This window comes from Equus asinus, chromosome 24, assembly GCF_041296235.1.
Source record: "Equus asinus isolate D_3611 breed Donkey chromosome 24, EquAss-T2T_v2, whole genome shotgun sequence".
Taxonomy (NCBI): Eukaryota; Metazoa; Chordata; class Mammalia; order Perissodactyla; family Equidae; genus Equus; species Equus asinus.
This window is the reverse complement of record NC_091813.1, coordinates 56,398,943-56,421,931: the sequence shown is the minus strand read 5'-3', so window position 1 is coordinate 56,421,931 and position 22,989 is coordinate 56,398,943. Positions and strand designations below refer to the sequence as shown.

The 22,989-nt window shown below is 35.8% G+C and overlaps 1 protein-coding gene across 16 annotated transcripts in view; it reads left to right on the top strand.

Annotated features, from left to right (window-relative positions):
* The window catches only part of TRDN (triadin), a 387,867-nt gene that overhangs the window by 325,242 nt on the left and 39,636 nt on the right, over nt 1-22,989 (top strand). For 12 of the 16 annotated variants that reach the window (XR_011497622.1, XR_011497621.1, XM_070496108.1 and 9 more), the window contains 5 exons: nt 17,272-17,298; nt 17,750-17,779; nt 21,236-21,265; nt 22,475-22,501; nt 22,884-22,931. Coding sequence is in view for 14 of the 16 variants with exons in the window: in XM_070496108.1 (XP_070352209.1) it covers nt 17,272-17,298; nt 17,750-17,779; nt 21,236-21,265; nt 22,475-22,501; nt 22,884-22,931 (162 nt within the window). In the remaining 2 variants the exon portion in view is untranslated. Of the gene's footprint in view, nt 1-11,283; nt 11,833-17,271; nt 17,299-17,749; nt 17,780-17,954; nt 18,023-21,235; nt 21,266-22,474; nt 22,502-22,883; nt 22,932-22,989 lie in introns of those variants that run through there. The other 4 variants (XM_070496114.1, XM_070496113.1, XM_070496112.1 and 1 more) reach the window with 3 other exon arrangements.

Below are 22,989 nucleotides of genomic sequence, written 5' to 3'. Positions count from 1 at the left end.
CATAATCAAAATTAATAAGAACTCCCTCATACACAATCTTTCACAAGTCTTATTTTCACATATCCCAAAGCAAGGTGATCACAACACAATTTTGAAGAATCTCTTATGTAGAGAAAAAAATGGAAGATTTCTGTTAACGATCTGTTTTAGTGAAGGACCAGAAAGTTAAAAGAACTCTCTCTTTTTTGCTACTTCTTCCCAAATATTTTATTGGTATCTTTGATGAGTCATTAGTAGGAGTGTATTTAGAGTGTGTGTCTCAATAGAGCAACTCTCTATTTGTATATAGAGTTGTCACTTGTTCATTAAAGACAATTATTGTTAGGTATGTGTAAGACAACGTACAAGTACTAAGAATACAAAGATAGTAGTCTCCATCTCTGCCTAGTGAATTTCACAATTTATTTGAGGAAGACAAATGAGTAAATAATTACCAAGTATTGCAAATAATTACAATATACAGGGACAATGGTTTATATAGGATGCTAAGTGCAGATTAGGGGCCTCTAACCCATGCTGGAAAGAGGTCAAGAAAAGCTTCCTGAGAGAAAACAGCTGAGCTGAGTCTTAACGAATGAGCATGGTATGCTTGAAGGTGGCAAGAAGGGAGAAAGGACATCAGGTGAGAAAGGAAGTGGGGGAATGATATTGATACATTTGAGGTCATAATGGAGGCAGAAACTGCAGAGGAAAAGAACAAGTGGAAGTACAGTAAAGATGTATTTAGGAAATGTAATCAACAGGACTCTGGACAACTGAGTAGGGAGGGCAAAGCATGGAGAAGAACGTTGGATGACTTCCAGTCTCCTGGTTGGAATTGTAGGTGGAATGTCATATCATTTACCAATTCATGGAATATATTTGCAAGAGAGAATAACAGATGATGAGTTCAATTTTGGATTTATTAAGCTTGAATTTCCTGTGGTATATTCATTTTTGTTTAGAAAGATATGTGGGTTAGTAGTTGAGTAAGCCTGTTTATCCCTTCATAGTTTATTCTTCCCCTACTTTTCAAATAATATGTGTGATGTCTGGAATTGATATTCTTTTCCATTGCCTTTGAAAGAGATGTTCCTAGCATGGCACTTCAACCAAATCTAATTTCTACAACTGTCACCAGAATTAAATTCATCAATAAGAGTTCAGTTTCAATTAGTAGGTAAGCCTAATAGGCTAAATATTTTTGGCAGACTAAAGTACTTAGCGTGTACTAAATCCTGAGTCAATGCTTGCTGAATGAATGATTGAATAGTTGAATAATCATGGTGTGATGTCAGTACTATATTAAGTTCCATACAAAAAAAAAGACTACAAAGTAATGATTCTAACTAATCTCCTCTATTTTTCTGTTGGTTCTATATTAACTTCCTCTAACTTCTCATACCTGATCATGGTGCAAAGAAACATTTGCTGCTAAACAGTTCATCAATATCATTTTAAACACCTTTGAACATCAAGGATTTGCACTCAAATCGAAGTAAAATACAACTGTCTAAGAGGGATCGTGAGAAGAGAATGGTCAAAGGTAGCATACTGGAATAACTAAAAAGATTCCATAGAAATTTACTGAAGTAAGTCTCAAGAAATTTAACAAAATAATCCGTGCCTAGAAAATTTAGCACAATATAAAGCCAATGAAGATGAAAAAGTCATTTCTGTATACAGATTTCACTAGGTTCATGTATCTAGGAGGCCACATAACCACAGACCCTAATACAGTAAACCTGAAAAAATTTTCTAAATATTATCTCAATATACTGCCAAGTATTACTGCTTATAAAATTATGGGACACCTATCTATCCTAAAATAAAATAAAAGTTTTCCCAGAAATTTAGTTCCAATTGTCAGAGGCAATTCTTGCTTACCAAATGGCTTTTAGAAGACTGGGGGGCACGCTGGCCCTGTGGCCCAGTGGTTAAGCTCTGTGCTCAGCTTCAGCAGTGCAGGTTGGGTTCCTGGCGTGGGCCTACTCCACTTGTCGGCAGCCACACAATTTTCAAAGCTTTAATTGTAATTTCTTTCCCTGATTTCCAGGACTACATAAGTAGTGCTAATCCTCATATAATTCTCCATTAAATCTCTAAAAATATGTTTGTGAATATTAGGTAAATAATAATATATTTTTGTTTCAACCAAGTACTTTATACCATACATTTGATAAATGAGACTATGTCTGTATGTGAATATCTCTCTAGGAAAAAGAACATTTGTTTACTCAAATTCATATACAAATCAGAAAGCATTTCCTTTTGGAGTTTTATAATGTATTTTATATGTTTAACGTTTACAGTTCTTCCATTTTAATTTTGATAATTAAAAGATGAGAAAACCTCATAAAACATATAGCTGAGTAACAATGGCTTCTAGTAAAATGTAATAAGATTTCCGAGCTGACTCAGGCAACCCATAAAAGTCCTTATGATATTTTCTTGTCTCCCTCAAATGGCTTGCTTATTCAATATATAAGGTACAAATTTTAGATATTAATCTTCAAGTCAATTTAAAAGGTAAAATGCCTGTTAGATAGCTCTTTCTGGCTGAAATGTATATCCACAGCAGAGTCAACTTCTGCTCTGTACTAAAAAGCTGTGTAAATAGATATATTATATCTAGAACAGACTCACTCATCTTAAAAACAAGATTTGTTAATCTGCCCTTAGATTTAAACATTCTTCCTTAGCAGAAAATCTATCAGGAATTGAGTAAACAGACTTCTTAAAGAACAATAAACTCAAGAGGAATTAATGTTGCAACATTTTTAAATGATTTATTATTTAGACTTAAATTAATATTTAACGTAAATATATCATTTTAGACCTGGATGAGATCTTGGAAATCATGTAATCTAACTTTCTCCATTTCTTTTCTTTTTGGAAAAGAAGAACCAAACAAGTTAAATGGCCATGCATGGTTCCACAGCAAATGAGTGTCCAAGTGAGAACCAGACCCAACCCTTAAGATCTCTTATCTATTGCTTATCCCAACATACTACACAATAAGTAGTTTCTGCCTATATTGGGTCAAGATTTTCTTTTGTTTTTTAAAATTTTTTGTTAGTGTTATTATTATTATTATCATTATTTTGGTGAGGATGATTGTCCCTGAGCTAACATCTGTGCCAATCTTCCTCTATTTTCTATGCGGGATACTGCCACAGCATGGCTTGAAAGTTGTGCATAGGTCTGCACCCAGGATCCAAACCTGTGACCCCTGGGCCACCAAAGCAGAGTGTGTGAACTTAGCCACTATGTCACCAAGCCAGCTCAAAGATTTTATTATTTTTTGTCAGATGTTACTTTCAAAATTTCTTTAGTATATATAGATGTAGACAGGCTATTTGTTCTTTCATATACGTAATTTTAAACTGCTGTGATTTTTGTCTTTTGTGTGTCCAATATTTTAGAATATTTTTTACTGTCAACTTTTTCACTTCTTTTTTTAATTCATTGAATATGACCATTTAATTTTTTAACAGTCTATGCAAGGTAGGGGTAGAAATGGCAAATATTACATTGATATTTTATTTGTTTTTAATACAATTCAAGAAACTTAGGAAGTATAAAAGCTATAATAAAAATGTAAAAAACTAAAATCTCTATAAATAAAATAAACAAATATATGTATGTACATATGTATGTAGATACTTGTTATATTGCTATTTACTATTCAAAACATTTTGTGATATGGAGCCGATTACTATCTCCATGAGAACATCAAAGTTACAATGATTTGGTTTCCTTCGTAAAAATAATTCTTGTGTGATATGAATTTGATTTCACATCACATCCTTTAGGGATCTCAATCACAAACATCTGAACAGAATATTCAGAATATTACTGTCATCTATATTGAAAAGTTGACACAGTATAATCAACACAACCATGTTCTGTTTTTAGCTTTATCCATTTATGTCTCAGTAGATTGAAAGCTTTCTCTCTGATTCTAATTAAGCCTTATTTGCTGAAATATGACATACACAATTAGCTGGAACTCAGAACTGTGAAAAATAACCATAGCTTTTTGTTAAGTGAATGCTACTAACAAATGCAGCCATGGTTATCAAACAGTGGATCTGGAAATTCAAATGTGTCAGATACACCTGGAGGGCTGAGCCCACCCCTAGAGTTTGTGATTCTGGAGGTCAGGGGTGGGGCTAAGAATTTACATTTCTAGTAAGTTCCCTGGTGATGCTGTTGCTGGAGAACCACTGCCTTACAGAATTCTCCTCCAACAAAGAATCTAGATTTGTCCTTACATGTATTGCTGCCTAAATGTGGACTTTAGACCATGTATAGACAGATATACGCATGCACTTTATTCATTCAAATATCTGTAGATGTGTTTGCCTGTGAAGTTTCATCAGATTTTAAACTGGTACAAAGTCCTCTCATAATTGAATATGTGAGATCATGGAACTGGGAATGTAAAAGAGCTAAAGAATACTTAGCAACAGTGCCAGAATTTCTAGTGTCTGTCCTCTCAGAGACATCAATCTGAACAGTTATCTCTGCACAAAAATACCTTCATAAGGGCTAAAGATTCCAGGCGAGGGGTTACAGCACCCTGTGAAGCACGAAATAAGGAAAGACACACCGAGGAGCAGAGAAAGATCGATTCACATCTATGTTTGCAGCCCAATGCAGAAAGAAACACCCTCCCTGGGGGAGAAGAGAGAAGTGAGCACCCTACTTCAGTGCAGACCCCAGTGCTGGCTGTCCCAGCACCAGGCTGACTCCTGAGGCCCTAGGTGCCTCCCATGGTACCAGGGTCCTGGAGAGTTCTTATGAATCCAGGCCCCCAGCCCACACTGGCACCAGTGGGCTCCCACAGCCTCAAGGCAGCAACTGTGACATCAAATTTTCAGTAAATTCCCATGAACTCAGGCTTGTGGCTCATCCCAACACCAGCCAGCTCCCACAGACTCCTGGCACCTACACCAGACTCCTGGCACCTGCCCCAGCACCAGGCCGGCACCCACAGCCCCAGGCTCTCGGCAGGCTTCCGCAGCCTAAGACCCTCAGCCTGATCCAGAGCTGGGCTAGACCCAATGGCCCCAGGATCCACATGGGTTCCTGTGAACTCAAGTTCCTGATCTGCATAAGCACCAGTTGAACCTGGTCGCCTTCTTATTTCCGTGTTTCAGGCTGGCTCCCACAAACCCAGGCTCCCAGCCTGCCCCAGCACCAGGCTGGTCCCCACAGACCAACCTCTAGGCCAACCCCTGGGAGCACCAGCCTATAACTCACTCCCACAGACCCAGGCTGTTGGCCTGCCACAACACCAGGTTGGCTCCATGGCCTCAGCCTCTAGGCTGGCTTCTGTGAAACCAGACTCTTGGATGATCCTAGCACTAAGCCAGGCCTTAGGACTCAGATTCCAGGCTCACCCTGTGGTCCCTGGCACCCAGTCAGCCCCCATGGACCTGGGCTCCAGGCCCACCCTGTGAACCCAGGCATCAGGCTATTCCCAGGGACCCAAGCACAAGGTCTGCCCACCTGCTGACCCAAGCAGCAGATCTGCCTGCCCAAGGACTCCAGTAGCAAGTCCACCCACAGACACCACCAGATGGCACACCCGGAATCCCTGGATGGGCTGACTGTTGAAAAGCTTTGCTTTCTGATGCTAGTCTGTAAAGACTGGAAGAAGTGTCTACTTGCTCAAATATGCAGATACCAATGTAGAAAAACAAGGATCATGAATAATCAAAGAAATATGACACCACCAAAGAAAACTAATAAAGCTCCATTGACTAACCTTAAAGAAATGGAGATCTATAAACTGTGTGACAAAGAATTCAGAATAATCTTATTAAAGAAATTCAGTGAACTGAAAGAAATACAGAGAGACAACTAAATGGAAGTAGGAAAACAATGCATAAACAAAATGAGAAGTTCAAGAAAGAAATAGGAATCACTAAAAAAATAAACACAAGTTCTAGAGTTGAAGAATACCGTGACAAAACTGAAGAATTCAATACAGAGCTTCAATAACAAACTTGATCAAACAGAAGAAAGACTTGGTCAATTAGAAAACAGGTCATTTGTAATCATCTGGTCAGGGGAGCAAAAAGAAAAAACAACGAAAAAGAGTGAAGAAAGTCTATGTGAATTATGGAATACTGTTAAAAGAAACAATCTACACCTTACTGGAGTCCCAAAAGGAGAAGAGAGGTAGAAAGAAGCTGAAAGCTTATTTAAGGAAATAATGGGTTAGAACATTTCAAATCAGAGGAGAGATTTAGACATCCAAGTTCATGAAGCTAATAGGTCACCCCAAAATCTCAATGAAAAATGAGATTCTCCAGGACACATTATAATAAAACTGTCTAAACTCAGACAAAGAGAATTTTAAAAGCAGAAAAAGAAGAACAGATTTCTTACCTATAAGAGAACCCCCATAAGTCTATCAGCAGATTGCTCAGCAGAAACCTTGTAGGCCAAGAGAAAGTAGGATAATATACTCAGAGTGCTGAAAGAAAAAAATTCCCACCCAAGAATACTTTACCTGGCAAAGTTGTCTTTCAGAAATGAAGAGAAGATAAAAACTTTCTCAAACAAACTGAAGGAGCTCATCACCACAGTACCTGTCTCACAAGAAATGCTAAATGTAACTTTCCAAGCTGAAATTAAAGGCTTCTAATTAGTAACATGAAAACATATGAAAATATAAAACATGCTGGTAAAGGTAAGTATATAGTCAAGTTCAGAATACTCTAATACTGTAAAATAGCAGTGTGCTTATCACTTAATTATAGTATAAAGCTCAAAGGACAAAAGTATTACAATAACTATAGCTGCAATAAGTTTCTAATAGATAAACAATATAAAAAGAGCTAAACTATGACAACAAAAACATAAAATATGAAAGTGGGGGAATAAAAGAGTAGAGTTTTTATAGGCAATCACAGTTAGGATGTTATCACTTTTAAAAAGACTGTCATATTTATAAGATATTTTATGTAAGCCTCATGGCAACCACAAAGCAAAACACTACAGTAAATATCCAAAAGATAAGAAGAAAGCAATCAAAGCATACCACTATGGAAAACCACAATTCACAAAGAAAGACAGCAAGAGAGAAAGAAGGGAACAAGGAAACTATAAAAAAGACAGAAAACAACAATATGGCATTAGTAAGTCCCTACATATCAATAATTGCTTTAAATCGATTAAATTCTACATTCAAAAGGCATAGAGTAGGCCAGCCAGGTGGCACAGCAGTTGTGTACATGTTCCACTTCAGCGGCCCGAGGTTCACCTATGCACCACTTATCAAGCCATGCTGTGGCAGGCATGCCATATATAAAAAAAGAGAGGAAGATGGGCATAGATGTTAGTTCAGGGCCAATCTTCATCAGCAAAAAGAGGAGGATTGGCAGCAGATGTTAGCTCAGGGTTAATCTTCCTAAAAAAAAAAAAAAGAAAGCAAAATATATCTTGAAACAAATGAATATGGAAGCACACATACCAAAACTTATGGGATGCAGCAGTTCTAAGAAGGAAGTTTATAGCAATAAATGCCTACATTAAGACAAAAGAGAGATCACAAATAAACAATCTAACTTTAAACTCAAGAAATTAGAAAAAGAGGAACAAACTAACCCCAAATCTAGCAGAAGGAAAGAAATAATAAAGATTAGAGCAGAAATAAACAAAATAGAGAATAGGAAAACAATAGAAAAGATTAATAAGACTAAGAGTTGATTCTTTGATAAGATAAACAAAACTGACAAAACCTTAGCTGGACTAACCAAGAAAAAAAGAAAGAGGACCTACATAAGTAAAATTATAAATGAAAGAGCAGACCTTGCTCTAATACCCCAGAAATACAAAGGATCTTATGAGACTATTATGAATAATTATACATCAACAAATTGGACAACCTAGGAGAACTGGATAAACACATAGAAACGTACATCAAACAAGACTGAATCATGAGGAAATAGGAAATCTGAACAGACCAATAACAAGTAAGAAGATTGAATCAGTAATCAAAAACCTCTCAACAGGGGCTGGCCCCATGGTGTAGTGATTAAGTTCGGCACACTCTGCTTCAGTGACCCTGGATTACAGGTTTGTATCCTGGGCGTGGACCTACATCATTCATCAGCCATGCTGTGGTGGTGACCCACATACAAAATAGAGGAAGATTGGCACAGATGTTAACTCAGGGCTAATTTTCCTCAGCAAAAATAAATAAATAAATAAAATTCAAAAATTAAAAAAAATATATTAAAAACCTCCCAACAAAGAGAAGCTCAGGACCAGATGCTTTTACTGGTGAACTCTACCAAACATTTAAAGAGGACTTAATGACAGTCCTTCTCAAACTCTTCAGAAATTTGAGAGGAGGAAAAACTTCCAAACTCACCTTACAGGGTCAGCATTACTCTGATACCAAAATCAGATAAGAGCACTACAAGAAAGAAAACTATAGGCCAATATCACAGATGAATATAGATACAGATATTCTCAACAAAAACTAGCAAACTGAATTCAATAGCATATTAAAAAGCTTATACACTATGATCAAATGGGATTCATCCCTTGGATGCAGAATAGTTCAACATACACAAATAAATAAACGTGATACACCATATTAATTGAATGAAAAATAAAAATTGTGGGATTATATTAATAGATGCAGAAAAAACATTTGACAAAATTCAACATCTTTTCATGATAAAAACTCTCAACAAATTGGGTATAGAAGGAATTTAACCCAACATAATAAAAGTCATATTTGAAAAACCCACAGTTCACATCATACTCACTGGTAAAAGGTGGAAAGCTTTCTTGCTAAGATCTGGAACAAGACAAGGATGCCCACACTCATCACTTTATTCAAAGTAGTGATGGAAGTCCTAACTAAAGCAATTAGTGAACAAAAAGAAATAAAAGTCATCCAAATCATAAATGAAGAACTAAAATCGTCTCTGTTAGTAAATGATATGATCTAATATATAGAAAAATGCTGAAGGCTCCACCGAAAAACTGTGAGAATTAATAAATGAATTCTGTAAAGTTACAGGATAAAAATCATCGTGCAAAAATTCGTTGCATTTCTATACACTAATAATGAACTGTATGAAAAAGAAATAATGAAAACAATTCCTTTGCAATAACATCAAAAATAAAATTCTTAGGAATGATTTTAAACAAGGAGGTGAAAGATTTATACACTGAAAATTACAAGACATGGGTGAAAGAAATTAAAGTCACAGATACACGGACGGGTATCCCATATGCATGAACTGGAAGAATTAATATTGTAAAATGTACATGCTACCCCAAGTCATTTACAGGTTCAATGCAATCCCTATCAAAATTTCAATGGAAGTTTTTACAAAAATAGAACAAATTATCCTAAATTCATGTGGAATCACAAAAGACTCCAAATAGCCAGAGCAATCCTGAGAAAGACCAAAGCTGGAGGCATTATACATCCTAATTTCAAACTTTATAATAAAGCTATAGTAATCAAAACAGTATGGTACTGGCATAAAAACAGACACAGAGACTAATGGAACAGAATTGAGAGGTCAGAAATAAACCCATGCATGTACAGTCCACTAATATTTGACAAAGTCAAGAACTCCCAATGGAAAAGAATAGTCTCTTCAATTAACGGTGTTGGGAAAACTGGATATTCACATGCAAAATAATTAAATTGGACTTCTATCTTACACTACTCACAAAAATTAACTACAAATGCATTAAAGACTTAAATGTAAGATCTGAAACGGGAAAACTCCTAGAAGAAAACATAGGAAAAAAGCTCCTTAAAATTGGTCTTGGCAATGATTTTTTGGCTATGATATCAATAGCACAAATAACAAAAGCAAAAATAGATAAGTGGGATTACATCAAACTAAAAAACTTCTGAACATCAAAGGAAATAATCAGTGAATGAAAAGACAACATAGGGAATGGGAGAAAATATTTGCAAATCATCTATCTGATAAGGGGTTACTATCCAAAATATATAAAGAACTCATATAACTCTATAGTGAAAACCAAATCATCTAATTAAATGTGAAGAAAAAATAAACAGACATTTTTCCAAAGAAGATATACAAATGGGCAACTGGTATATGAAAAGATGCTCATCATCACTAATCATCAGGGAAATGCACATCACAAGCACTATAAGATATCACCCATTAGAATGGCTGTTTTCAAAAACACAGGATATGTGTTGGTGAGGATGTGGAGAAAAGGAAATTCTTGTGCCCTGTTGGTAGGAATGTAAATTGGAACAGACACTATGGAATATAGTATGGAGGTTACTTAACAATTAAAATAGAACTACTATATAATCCAGCAATCCCACTTCTGGGTATATATCTGAAGGGAAGGAAATCACTATTATCTCAAAGATATGTTTGCACCCCATATTTATTGCAACATTATTCACAATAGCCAAAATATGTAAACAACTGACATGTCCATCAGTTGATGAGTGGATAAAGAAAATGTTGTATACATATACAATGGAATATTCATCCACAAGAAAGACGGAAAGCCTGCCTTTTGTGACTATGTGGATGGATCTTGAGGGCATTATACTGAGTGAAATAAATTGGAGAGAGCAAGGCAAATGCTGTATGTTCTCACTTAAATGTGGAATCTGAAAAGCCAAACTCATAGAAGTAGAGCGTTACATGGTGGTTGCTAGGGATTTGGGCGTGTGGAAATTGGGGTGATATTGGGTCAAAGGGTACAAACTTCCAACTATGAGATGAATAATTTCTGGGGATCTTGTGTACAGCATGGTGAGTATAGTTAATAATACTATATTATAAATTTCAAAGTTGCTAAGAAAGTAAATCTTAGATGTTATCACCACATACAAAAAAGATAAAATATGTGAGGTGATGGATGTGTTAGCTAACCTTAGTGTGGTAATCATTTCGAATAGATGTGTGTATGAAATCAAGTTGTATACCTTAATCTTACATATATCTCAATTATATCTCAAGAAAGCTGGAAAAACAGGGATATTTAGATTTTAGTGGTGAGATTTCACTATCAGAACCTCTTAGCACTCCTCTTTCTGTGCTTCTTATCCAGATTATCAAGTCGTTAAAAAATCAGCCTTATATGCACTGTATCTTGGCAGGTGTTGACTTTATCCCTCTAGACAATAGTTCTCACTCTTAAGAGTCATCAGAATCACCTGAGAAAGCTGTTGAAAGACAAATTGCTAGGCCCCACCCCCAAAGTTTCTGATTTGGTAGGTCTGGGGTGAAGCCCAAGAATGTGTTTCTAACAACTTCCCAGAGGTTGCTGCTGCTGCTGCTGTTCCAGAAACCACAGTTTGAGAACCACTGCTCTAGACCCTGGACTGATGCAGATATCTCAGAGGGGAAACACACAGAAATATAATGGACACATAGACTCTGGATAGTTCGTGAAGCCTGGTGTGTTTACTTTGGAAAAGAAGAAAGCATACCAGATCATTTCCGAGATCCTTCCAGTTTTAAAATTCTCTCATTATGTGTTGTAAAATTTGTAAAGTTCTACTGCTCTTATATCAAATTCTTCTTTTAAAATTCAGTGGAGTTATTTAATGATAATCTCTATTACATCATCTAAGTAAAAATTTTTTCAAGGTCTTCATATGTGTTATATGTCCAAAATAATGTTACATTTGTGAAATTTACAAAATTCAAATTTTATGATAATCACCTGAATTGTTTTGACAAAATTAAAGTAAAATAAATCTTTATAGAGGAAACTAGTTTGCTCATTAGATTCAGACATGAGGCAGTTTCTGTGATATTAACCAAATTATGAATTTTTTGAATAAATTCATGAAAGTTGTTTCCTACTTCTACTTGTGAATTTTACTTTTCCTAGCTCTAAAATTCAAAGGCTAAATAACCTCATAATGAGAAGGCTTTAGGGCACTGTTGATTGGTTTCCGGCATATATCTACCATATAGTAGAGGTGGTTAGAAAGTTTAAGATAAATATACCCAGATAGAGTTAATGAAATAATGAATTAATATAGTAATTTGACATATATATATTTAAAATATGTTAAAGCTATTTGTGGACATGTGAATCATAAAGATCACAAAATAAAGTTATTCCACTATTGGCCAATGTTAAGCAATCAATTAAGGGAGAAATTTATTATGAAGTAGACTATTTAAAAGCTTTTATTGACAGTATTCATTTTAATGATACCTGAGCCAGAGTTGTTACTAGGTTACGCTATGTTGATCATTCACTACAGACCTCTGGCTATTAATACATGCATAAAATCTGAAACTTAATATTGCTTTGAGAGTCAAAAATCCATATAAATAATTCATTAGTAGATTAGATAATAATTTATTACTGTATCAAAAATAATTTATTAGCAGATCATATAATAATTGGAAACATCAGGCAATAAAATATCCAGTGGCATAACACAAGGATGTGTACTGCTCTCTTTTCTTTGTTTTTATTTTTACTTTTTGCCTGTGGCTTAAAGAATTGATACCAGTTGAGTAAGGCCTGCTTGTCCCTCAGTGTAGAAAACATATTTTACTAAGGAAGATGACATAGTTCCAGGGTCATTAACTAGAACTGGATATCCGAGGTAATTGGAACTGTTGCCTAACTATTGCAGGAATGATTTAAGATTTATTATTCTAATCCAGTTCAATATTTAATAGGATTACAGTAAACAGCCTTTATTGCAATCACCTCAATTATTTAAAAGTAACAAGTTGATCTTGAAGAGAATATCAGAATGATGTGTTACTTAAAGTTAGCAATTCAGCTTATTAGGACTTTATAGACTGAACATTAGGTTATATCCACTTACTGTTTGCTTTCAAGATTAAGGTGTCATTGCTATGACTTATAACTCTGTTCCCTTAGCTATTAATTTGCCTATGTATTGGAGCAGAATACTGGTCCTTTCTTAGGTCAACCTGGGACCTGTCAGCAAGGGTCTCCTGGCATGACCCCAGCAGGCTTCTAGTGAGAAGCTTCCAGTCCCAATTTGCACTCAACTGCTGGCATACAATATTTGCATAGTAGTTACCCATTTAATTCAGTCAACATGTATTTATTGGTAAATTCCAATATGCCAGGAACCAGGCTAAGCTTTGGCAGCACTACAATCCCTGCTTATATGGAAGGTACAGAAAGTTGGAGGAGATAATCAAGTAAATAGACTTTTCAAAACAGTATTTTTAGTACTAAGGTAAAGATAAGAAGAGAATAATATTGGAATATGAAAGGTGCACCTAACTCAGACTAAGGGATTAAGGGAAAGCTATCTAGAGCAGCTTATTTTGGGGGTATATCCAAATAATAAATGGGATTTAGCAGATGAAGAAGAAGAAAGAAAGCTCTAGACAGAGAGATCAACAAAAAGACAGCCCAGAGGAAAAAAAAAAAAGACCTTGAATTGGTTTTTATAAATACAACACTTCAGTATGACTTGAGCATAGGGTACAAAATGGTGAAGAGAGAGACGAGATATGCAGCAATTAGATTAATCAATAACCTCATAGACCAGGGAGAGGCAGTTGGAGTTAATAAAGACGGTCCATGCTGTAGGCTGACATGTGATATTTGAAATGACCAGACATGCATTCTAGAAAATCTCTCTGGCTACAGAATTGAAAGAAGAGTGATGGGAGAAGGCCTGTACTTTCATGACCAGTTTGGATGTTCTTGGTAATTATGGAGAGAAGCAGTGTTGGATTGGATTAAAGTCCTGGCATAGTGTATTGGTTTCCTAGCAGTGTGGTAGCAAATGTCACAAACTGGGTGACTTAAAACAACAGAAATTTATTCTCTCACAGTTCTGAAGACCAGGAGTCCAAAATCAAGGTGTAGGCAGGGCCATGCTCTCTTTGACAGTCCGGGAGGAGAATCTGTTCCATGCCTTTCTCTTAGCTTCTGGTATTGCCGGCAATCCTTGGTGTTCCTTGGCTTGTAGACAGATCATTCAAATCTCTATCTCGGTCATCGCATGATATTCTCCCTGGGTGTCTTCACATCATCTTCCCTCTACGCATGTCCACTTCTGTATCTCATCCCGTCCTCTTATAAGGACATCAGTCATATTAGAATAGGGCTCATGCTAATGACCTCATGTTAACTTAATTATACCTGCAAAGACTCTGTTTCCAAATAAGGTCACATTCACAAGGTACTGAGTGTTAGGACTTCAGCATATCTTTTAGGGGGAACACAATAAAATCCATAACACAAAATATAAAGAAAATAGCAGTGGAATAATTAAAGAGATGTTATGGGACTGCAATTGAAATTGAACTTGGGAAAAGGTATATATGGTAGACAGCATGTGAAGAACCAACTTTGAACCCCACATTTCTTAATTAAACAGGTTTCTGGTATAGTTGTCCAGTATTTATCACAACCTAACTGTAGGAATGAGTAGAACCTTCAAGTCAAGATTTTCTTAATCTGGCTGGGCTTCAAGAGCATAATTGAACAACCTTATATTTACAAGCAATTTGTGTGTGTGTGTTTATGTGTCTTTGGGCATGTTTCTTAGGATTATGTCAATAGACTTATTAGATTCTCGAAGAGAAACATGACTGTTCAATACTTCAAATATCACTGCATAGGGTCTCTATAACTTTGATTTTATCCTTACATTTAGGCAGAGTATATAGCTGTATATTTGATCCACATTGATTGGGCCCAAAGTAGCATTTCTCTTACTGAACTGTGCTTGGTATAGTGTAATTGGTCCATGTGGAGAGCAGTAGGCGGAGTCCTATAAAAACTGTTACATATTTAGGGTGGGGATATTGTTGAAGATGTTCTTTACTACATTGTACTACACTATACCTTTTTTCTTTTTGAGAACCCATAAAATGCAGTTATCTCAGTTACACTGTCAGGAATTGCTGTGCTTCTCTGAAACTTAGTTGTTTATATCTTAAGACATTGTGAATTGTATAACTGATTGCACTTTTTAGCTTTGCCTGAGCAGCAGAAAGCTCAGGGGTGGGCGAATTATCAAACCGAGTCAAAGAAAGTATGGAGTAACTTTAACGTGCATTTTGTGTTCTAATGTTATTCCCAAATTCATGTATTGTTTTACCTTCATTTTTTTGGCTCAATTTCTCCATTTATTTACCCTCTCTTGTTTTCATTAATTATTTCATTTATTTATCTAATGAACAAACAATAATTGAGCACCTACCATAACCATGTATTAGGTATTGCACCAGTTCTCTGGATTCAGTGGTAGATAAATATGATCTCTGTTCTCAAATATCTCACAGTCAAGAAGGGAAGGTAGTCACAGGTTAATACTTACAGTAGATTGTGATTAACAATGATGGCACTGAGAAGGGAAAGCAGTGCAACCACATCAGACAAGGCTGTCTGAGGAAGAGATAGCTGAGCTGAGCACTAAGTAGAAGTTAGTCAAATAAAAACTGAAAGGAGCAAACTCTGATAAAAAAAATTTTAAAAATCAAAATCTCTACATAAATGGTGAGATATTCCATGTTTGTGAGGTAGAAGATTTAATATTGTTAAGATGTCAGTTCTTCTCAACTTGATCAGTAGATTCAATGCAATCTCCATCAAAATCCCAGCAAGTTATTTTGAGGATGTGCACAAACTGATTCTAAAGTTTATATAGAAAGGAAAAAGACCCAGAATAGCCAACACAACAATGAAGAAAAAGAACAAAGTTGGGGGACTTCAACCCTTAATGTAAAGAGCTACAGCATTGTTCCCATTGTTTCTTTCTCTGGCCTCAAGTAGTTTCCTTCTGTGCATATGCTGGTCTGAATACTTAAGGGAGCCTTCCACAAATCCCCAGAATTTTCTGTCTTTTTCTCTGCAGCTCTCTATATCACTCTGATCTTTGTTCTTTAGATGTCTTGGTCTTCCCAGACCCCCAGCTCCATCTCATCAGTTCAGCTCCATTTCTGCACTAGGGCCCTGCTTCTCTCTCAAGGCATTAAGCTGGGACAATCATAGGGCACATCTCATTTGTTTCCCACCGCTTAAGGATCACTGTCCTTTTTTGACTGACGTGTAATATCTTTAAGACCATTGTTTTATACATTTTGTCTGTTTTCCATAGTTTCAAGTGTGAGGACTAATTAGATTCCCTGCGATTTTATCTTAGTTAGAAGTAGAAGTCACTAGGACACTTTTGAGAATAAAAAAGACAGTATTAATATTTATCCCATTACAGTAAAGAACGTTATGTGAAGCCCTCCAAGAACCCAAGTGAACAAGGATTTAAAAAGGAGAAAGTGATAACATAGTTGGATATATCCTTTGATCTTGGCAAGTAAGAGGAACTAGTGACCAGAGAGGCCTGATAAATAGAATGGAGGGAACAGAAGTAGATTATAGTGAACTAATGCTTAAGTGGGAGTTAAGAAGTGGAAAAAGCAAGTCAAGATGACATTCTTAAGAAGCTGAGTTAAGCAGTGATGGAAAGGTGTTGGATGGCCTTATAAAGCAAGACAGAATCAAGGAAGGTGTTTTTGTTTACCGCCAAAATCTTTGTTGAGATAAAAAAAGAAAGAAAATTAAAACTGACTATGGATAGGGCAGAGGTTTGTAAGTAATGGCCTATGGACTGGCCACCAGTTTGTGTAAATAAAGTTTTATTGGAACAAAGCCATTCCTATTCACTTACATGTTGTTTATGGCTGCTTCTGTGCTACAACAGCAGAGCTGAATAGTTGTAACAGAGATCATATGGCCCAAAAGTCAAAAATATATACTATCTGAATTTTCACAATTTTCCAACCCCCACACTAGAGATCCAACATGCTATCAAAGCATGTAATGTATTTCTAGTCATCAAGAGTTCCAAATTCAGCAGCATTCATTTTTCAATGCAGTATACTTGGACAGATAATATATTAATAATGTTAATGGAAATGAAAACAGTCTTGGATTTTTCATCTTGGATAATGAAGGGATAAAAATAATTTCTAAAAATAAAATTGGGTTTTATTTTAATATTAGATTAAAAAGTTAACATTGCACACAACAGTTTGTGAGCAAGTTATTTTTTTTAATGGCAGAATTAAATTAAGTGAGAAGTTTTATTACTTAAAATGTTTTTTTCAATTAGTAACTTGGTGTGGACATTAAATTACACACCCTGCAGAATTTCAATAAAGAATGATAGCTGGGATCTATGTTATTTGATTCTGATTTTCAAATATATAATATCCTATCATATTCAATGTCAATTTAATAACAACTGAGTGATTCAGTCTTTAATAACTTTTGAACTTTCTCTAGGCAAAGAAGTGAAGCCTACACCTCCACGTATGTTATGTGCATGCCAAAAAAAATAAATAAAGCAAATCTTAAATGCTTGCTTTTACTTATCCTTTGATTCCATGTTGAGTATTTTGCTTAAAGTCGAAGGTTTAACTATTTTGTATAGACAATGTGACTATTATCCTGAGTGTATTTCTGAGAATATGATATGCTGAAATTTTCCTTCGTCCTTTATTCGCTGGAGGTACAAATCAATACCTTTCATTAACTTCTCATTAAAAATCTTAGTTCACGTTTACATTTTTTCTGAAAATAATTCTTATTGTGATTGATAATGAGGAACTTTTATTTGTGTTAATTTTCTGCAATCATAAGAAGAAGAAAATTAATATGACAGATAACAAAACCAATGAATAATAGGTAAAAGAAATATGCATGAATACAGGAAATAAATATTTATATAATCATCATTACTAATGTTTCCCAATATTTTTAGAGCCACAAGTAAAAAAACAAGAGAAGCCAGGTATGTATGTTTCATATATCGATTCATACTTGCATTCCATAGTTATAAAGAATAGCATAATCCTTCTTGCAAATGTTGTGTCCTAGTGCAAATGCTATACCAAAATTTTATCCTTGACCAACTTTTTAAAATAAAACATACATAATATGCATTTATCTATACTGTCTGTTCCTAGAAAAAACCCTATTTACTCATGTGAAACCGACGAGAAATTCATATGTTTCAGAAGAAACAATTGACTAAGTGAGTTGAGTTCTACAAAACCCCTTTTTTTGCTGATTACTATAGGACACAGACAGTGTGTCAGAAAAACAGCTGCTCTCACTCTTCTATTTTTGGGGGCTCCGGAGTCAGATGAACATTTCTGAGGACTTCATTAGGCAGCAGAAACTTTAAAGCAACAAACAGCAATCTGATTCTCAAAACACTTAAAACTGTGGTTCACGTTTCCCAACTGTATTAGCGTTACAGGGCTGCTGTCATCAAATGCCACAAAGGAGGGGGCTTACAACAACAGAAATGTGTCCTCTCACAGTTCTGGAGGTTGGAAATCTGAAATCAAAGTGTCAACAGGGCTGTGTTTCCCTTGAATCCTGTAGGGAAGAATTCTTTCTTGCCTTTTCTGGTGTTTTTGAGCAATCCTTGGTGTTCTCGGCTTGAAGATGTATCGCTGAGATCTCAGCCAGTGCCATCACATGGACATCTTCTCCCTTTCTGTCTTTATCTCTGTATCTTTTCTCCTCTTCTTATAATGACAACAATCATATTGGATTAAAGACCCACCCTACTCCCATATAACCACATCTTAGCTAATTACATTTGCAATGATCTTATTTCCAAATAAGGTCACATTCGGAGGTACTGGTTATTAGGACTTCAGCGTATCTTTAGGAGGATACAATTTAGCCCATAAAGGTCTACCCTCTGGCCCTCCAAAATCCGTGTCGTTCACATGTAGCAAAATAGATTCACCCAGTTCCAACATTCCTAAAAGTCTTAACTATTTTAGCATCAACCAAGTCCAAAATTTCATCAATTCCAAGTCCCAAATCTCATTATCTAAATCAGCTATGGGTGAAACTCAGGGTATGATTTTTGTTTTTAATCTTCCTGGATGTTCTCTTTGCATCTTTATTTATTTATTTATTTTTTTTTTTTTAGTGAGGAAGATTGGCCCTGAGCTAGTATCTGTTGCCAATCTTCCTTTTTTCTTTCATTCCTCAAAGCCCCATACATAGTTGTATATCCTAGTTGTAAGTCCTTCCAGTTCTTCTATGTGGGACGCCAGCACAGCGTGGTCTGGCAAGAGGTGCTTAGGTCTGTGCTAAAGTTCCAAACAAGTGAACCCCAGGCTGCCAAAGTGGAGCATGAACTTAACTACTCAGCCATTCGGCAGGGCTCCCTTGGGGTATGGGTTTTCCTGCAGAAATTCCTCTCTATCTGTGAACCTGTGAGACCAGAAAACAAATTATCTGCTTCCAAAATAAAATAGTGTGACAGACTAGGATAGACGTTCCCATTTCAAAAGGGAGAAATTGGAAGAAAAGAAGTGGCCACGGGTGCCAAGCAAATCCGAAACAAAGCAGGGGAAATTCTATTAGTGTCAAGTCCTGAGAGTATCCTTTTTGACTCAGTGCTGTGTCCTCTGGGCCTGGTAGGATGGTGGCTCTGCAATCTTGGCTCAGCTGGTTGGCAGCCCTGCCCTCTCTACCCAAGGCAGTCCCATCAGCCTAGGCCTTTGAATTCGTGACTCTGCCCTTGGAGTTATTTCTCCATTTTATGCTGTCTCTGTATATTTCTGTTCATGCCAGATTTATTTTTGCTTGTATAAATTTCTCAAAAACATCACCAGTCTTGCATTCAATTTATGGGGGTCCAAGCCATTGGACAGTAGGGTCCTCCACGATCTTTTCTGGATAACTTCATCTCTATTCCTGCTTTCTGCTGAGATAGTGGATTGGATCCACCAGTTTGTCCAGCCACACCCTTGGTCCTGTCTCCAGGGCACACTATCTAGATAGGCTGAAAATTTTCCAAATCATCAAGTGCTGATTCCTTTTGCTTAATAGTTCACTTCTCATTTATCCTCTCTTTCACATTTTATTGTAAGCAGCAAGCAAAAAACAGGCTGCACCTTCCACACTTTACTTGGAAATTTCCTCAGCTGAATATCCATGATCTTCACTTACAAATTCTAACTTCCACCCAACAAAAGAACACAATTCAGCCAAATTCTCTGCCACTTTATAACAAAGATCACCCTTCCTCTAGTATCCAATTACGTGTTCCTTATTTCCTTCTGAAACCTCACCAAAAGCACATTTAACATTCCCACTTCTAGCAATCTTCTGTTCATGATGATATACGTATTTTCTAAGATGACAGCAGCTCACCTTATGTTCCCCTCCTCAATTCTTTCTGAGTCCTCAGTAGCATGGGCTTTTATGTTAATATTCTGCCAATGGTCTTTTCAAGGCAATCTGTGCTTTTTCAATCAATTGCCTCAAAAATCTTCCACCCTCTACCCATTACCCAATTCCAAAGCCACTTCCACATTTATATGCATTTGTTACAGCAGCACTTCACTTTCTGGTACCAAAATCTATTAGTTTCCTTGTGTGACTGGAATAAAGTACCACAAACTGGGTAGCTTAAAATGACAAAAATTTATTCTCTCATAGTTCTAGAGGCTAGAAGTCCAAAGTCAAGGTGACAGCAAGTGACACTCCCTTTGAAACCTGTAGAAGAGAGTCTTTCCTTGTCTCTTCTAGATGCTGGTATTTGCCAACAGTCCTTGGTGTTCCTTGGCTTGTAGATACATCACCCCAACCTCTGCCTCCACCATCATATACCCATCTTTTCCCTGTGTATCTCTATCTCTGTATCTCTTTACCTCTTCTTATAAGGACACCAGTCAGATTGGAGTAAGGGCCCACCGTACTCCAGTATGACCTTAACTTACCTAAACTAATCACATATGAGACAATCCTATTTCCAAATAAGATCACATTCTGAGGTGTGGCAGGTTAGGACTTCAACATATATTTTTGGGACACAGTTCAAGTCATAACATTACTTGTCTAAATTTCTAAATTACGTGAGTACCCAATTAGATATATTTCAAAGACACCCTCCCAACTCTTGTCATCAAATCTTTTATCTTATGTTGACATTGAAACCATTCATCACAACAGTCATCTTGAGAAAACAGAAAATTCAGGTTGAAATCAATTAGCAGTAGCAACAACTTGATAATAGAGCAGTACATGGAATGATTTTAACTACTGTGCGTTTAATAGTCCAGCACTGACAAACCAACAGGAAACTGCAATAGTTTTTAGTAAACTTCTGCTTTTTCAATTATGGTAAATAAAATAAAATGATTTCCAAAAATGAATTTGTGCTCTAGCTTATTTTTTCAAATTTTAAAATTTCTGCCTTTTGTTTTCCCTTCAGAGTCACAAGCTAAAAAGGAAACAAAATCAGGTAACAATATTTTTATTCTTAAATAGATAACACAGCTGTTATTGCCCTCATTTTCCAACTAAAAGAGGCTTACTGCCCACCAGTGGGGATTTACACAGTCTGCCAGATCCTCATTATTTTTGCAGCTCTATTGCTCAATATGGTTTTACAGCACTTCATCAGATGAAAATGGGGATATTCCATAGGCTAAAACATCCAGAATATGGCTTTAAATGGACTTCGGCAGAGATTCCAGGTTTCAGGAAATATTTCACGGGGTTCTTTGAAACCCAGTACAAGCATGTTTAAATTGTGGTTTATTTCCAATAACACGCCAGAGTTATAAAATCACAAGATCATAGAGTACGGGGATTTGAAGGGAAAGAGGACAAGAATTTATTAAGCCCATTCCCTGCTATGAGCTAAGGAATAGCATAGGATTTTTATTTTCATCAATCACCATGAGAGATATGCAACATGGCAATTATTATCCATATTCAATATCTGTGGAAACAGTTCAATAGACCAAGTTCAGAAAGTTAGCTATTTTCCCAAGACTTCCAAGTTAATAAATGATGGAGCTAAGATTCTACCCATATCTGACTTACTCAAAACCCTGGGTGCTCCCACTAAAACGGTCCCAGACTAATGATCATTTTATTAGGAGGTAACATTGACCTAAAATCAGGGTAACTTTTCTAAGTTTACATTGCCATTTAGTGTTTTATTTCTAGCTCTGGTATCAACTAGCTACTGACCTAAGGCAAGTTAAGAAAAACCCTCAGGCTCTTTGGAAGCTATTTCTTCATTATAAAAAATTACATAGCAAGATTCTTCAATATCAACAAATTCAAGAATCCAAGTCTAGATGTATATTCAATACTATATTATCCCTTTAATTCTCACCAGAGCTTACCTAGCAACTGATAAGCTTGAATCTAGTTTCTCTTGTAAATAGTATGTTTTTAATGTATCAAAGCTCATAAATGTAACTACTGTCTTATAATTTATTTTCCTGACTATATTTATTTGCTGCAGATGAGTATGTGTCACCAGATACAAACATTTTGCATTCCCCCCCCTTTTTTTTTAAGCCAGAAGACTAATACCGTTTCAAACTTTCAGTTAGGCCTAGTACAATTTAAAACTTTTATTTATTACTGTTAAATATTATAGTTTTGCAGGTCATTTAATTAAATGTTTTTTTATAAATAAATATTTCTTTTTTAGCTTCATCTGAGAAAGCTCAAATACACAGTATGTATATTAATTTCATCTATAACTCATAGAGAATTTTTTACAAGAATTTTTTAAATATTTCTAACATATATATATTTGCAATCTATGCTTTGGTATTTATGCTTTGTTACAGCCTATGCTTTGGAAATGATAGGTGCTGAAATGTAAATAAGAATTCTTGGTATACTGTTTTTATGCAATTAAAACCTTTAAGTTTTTCATATAACCTAGGATGACATGAAAATTTAAGAATAGTTTTTCTCCACCGGCACATTTGTTGAAATCTGGCAGTTATTTTCTGCTTAACAAATCACTGGCCTACCTCATGGAGAAAATCCACCATATGTTAATTTATAAAGCTTCTAAACATCTGAAAAGATATTCTCTTTACTATTTTCAGAACAAGACATAGTGAAACCAGAAAAGACTGTTCCTCATGGTAAACCAGGTATTTTGCAGGTGGTATTTGTGGTATCAAATTGTGTCAGTGTTCTAATTTTAGCAGG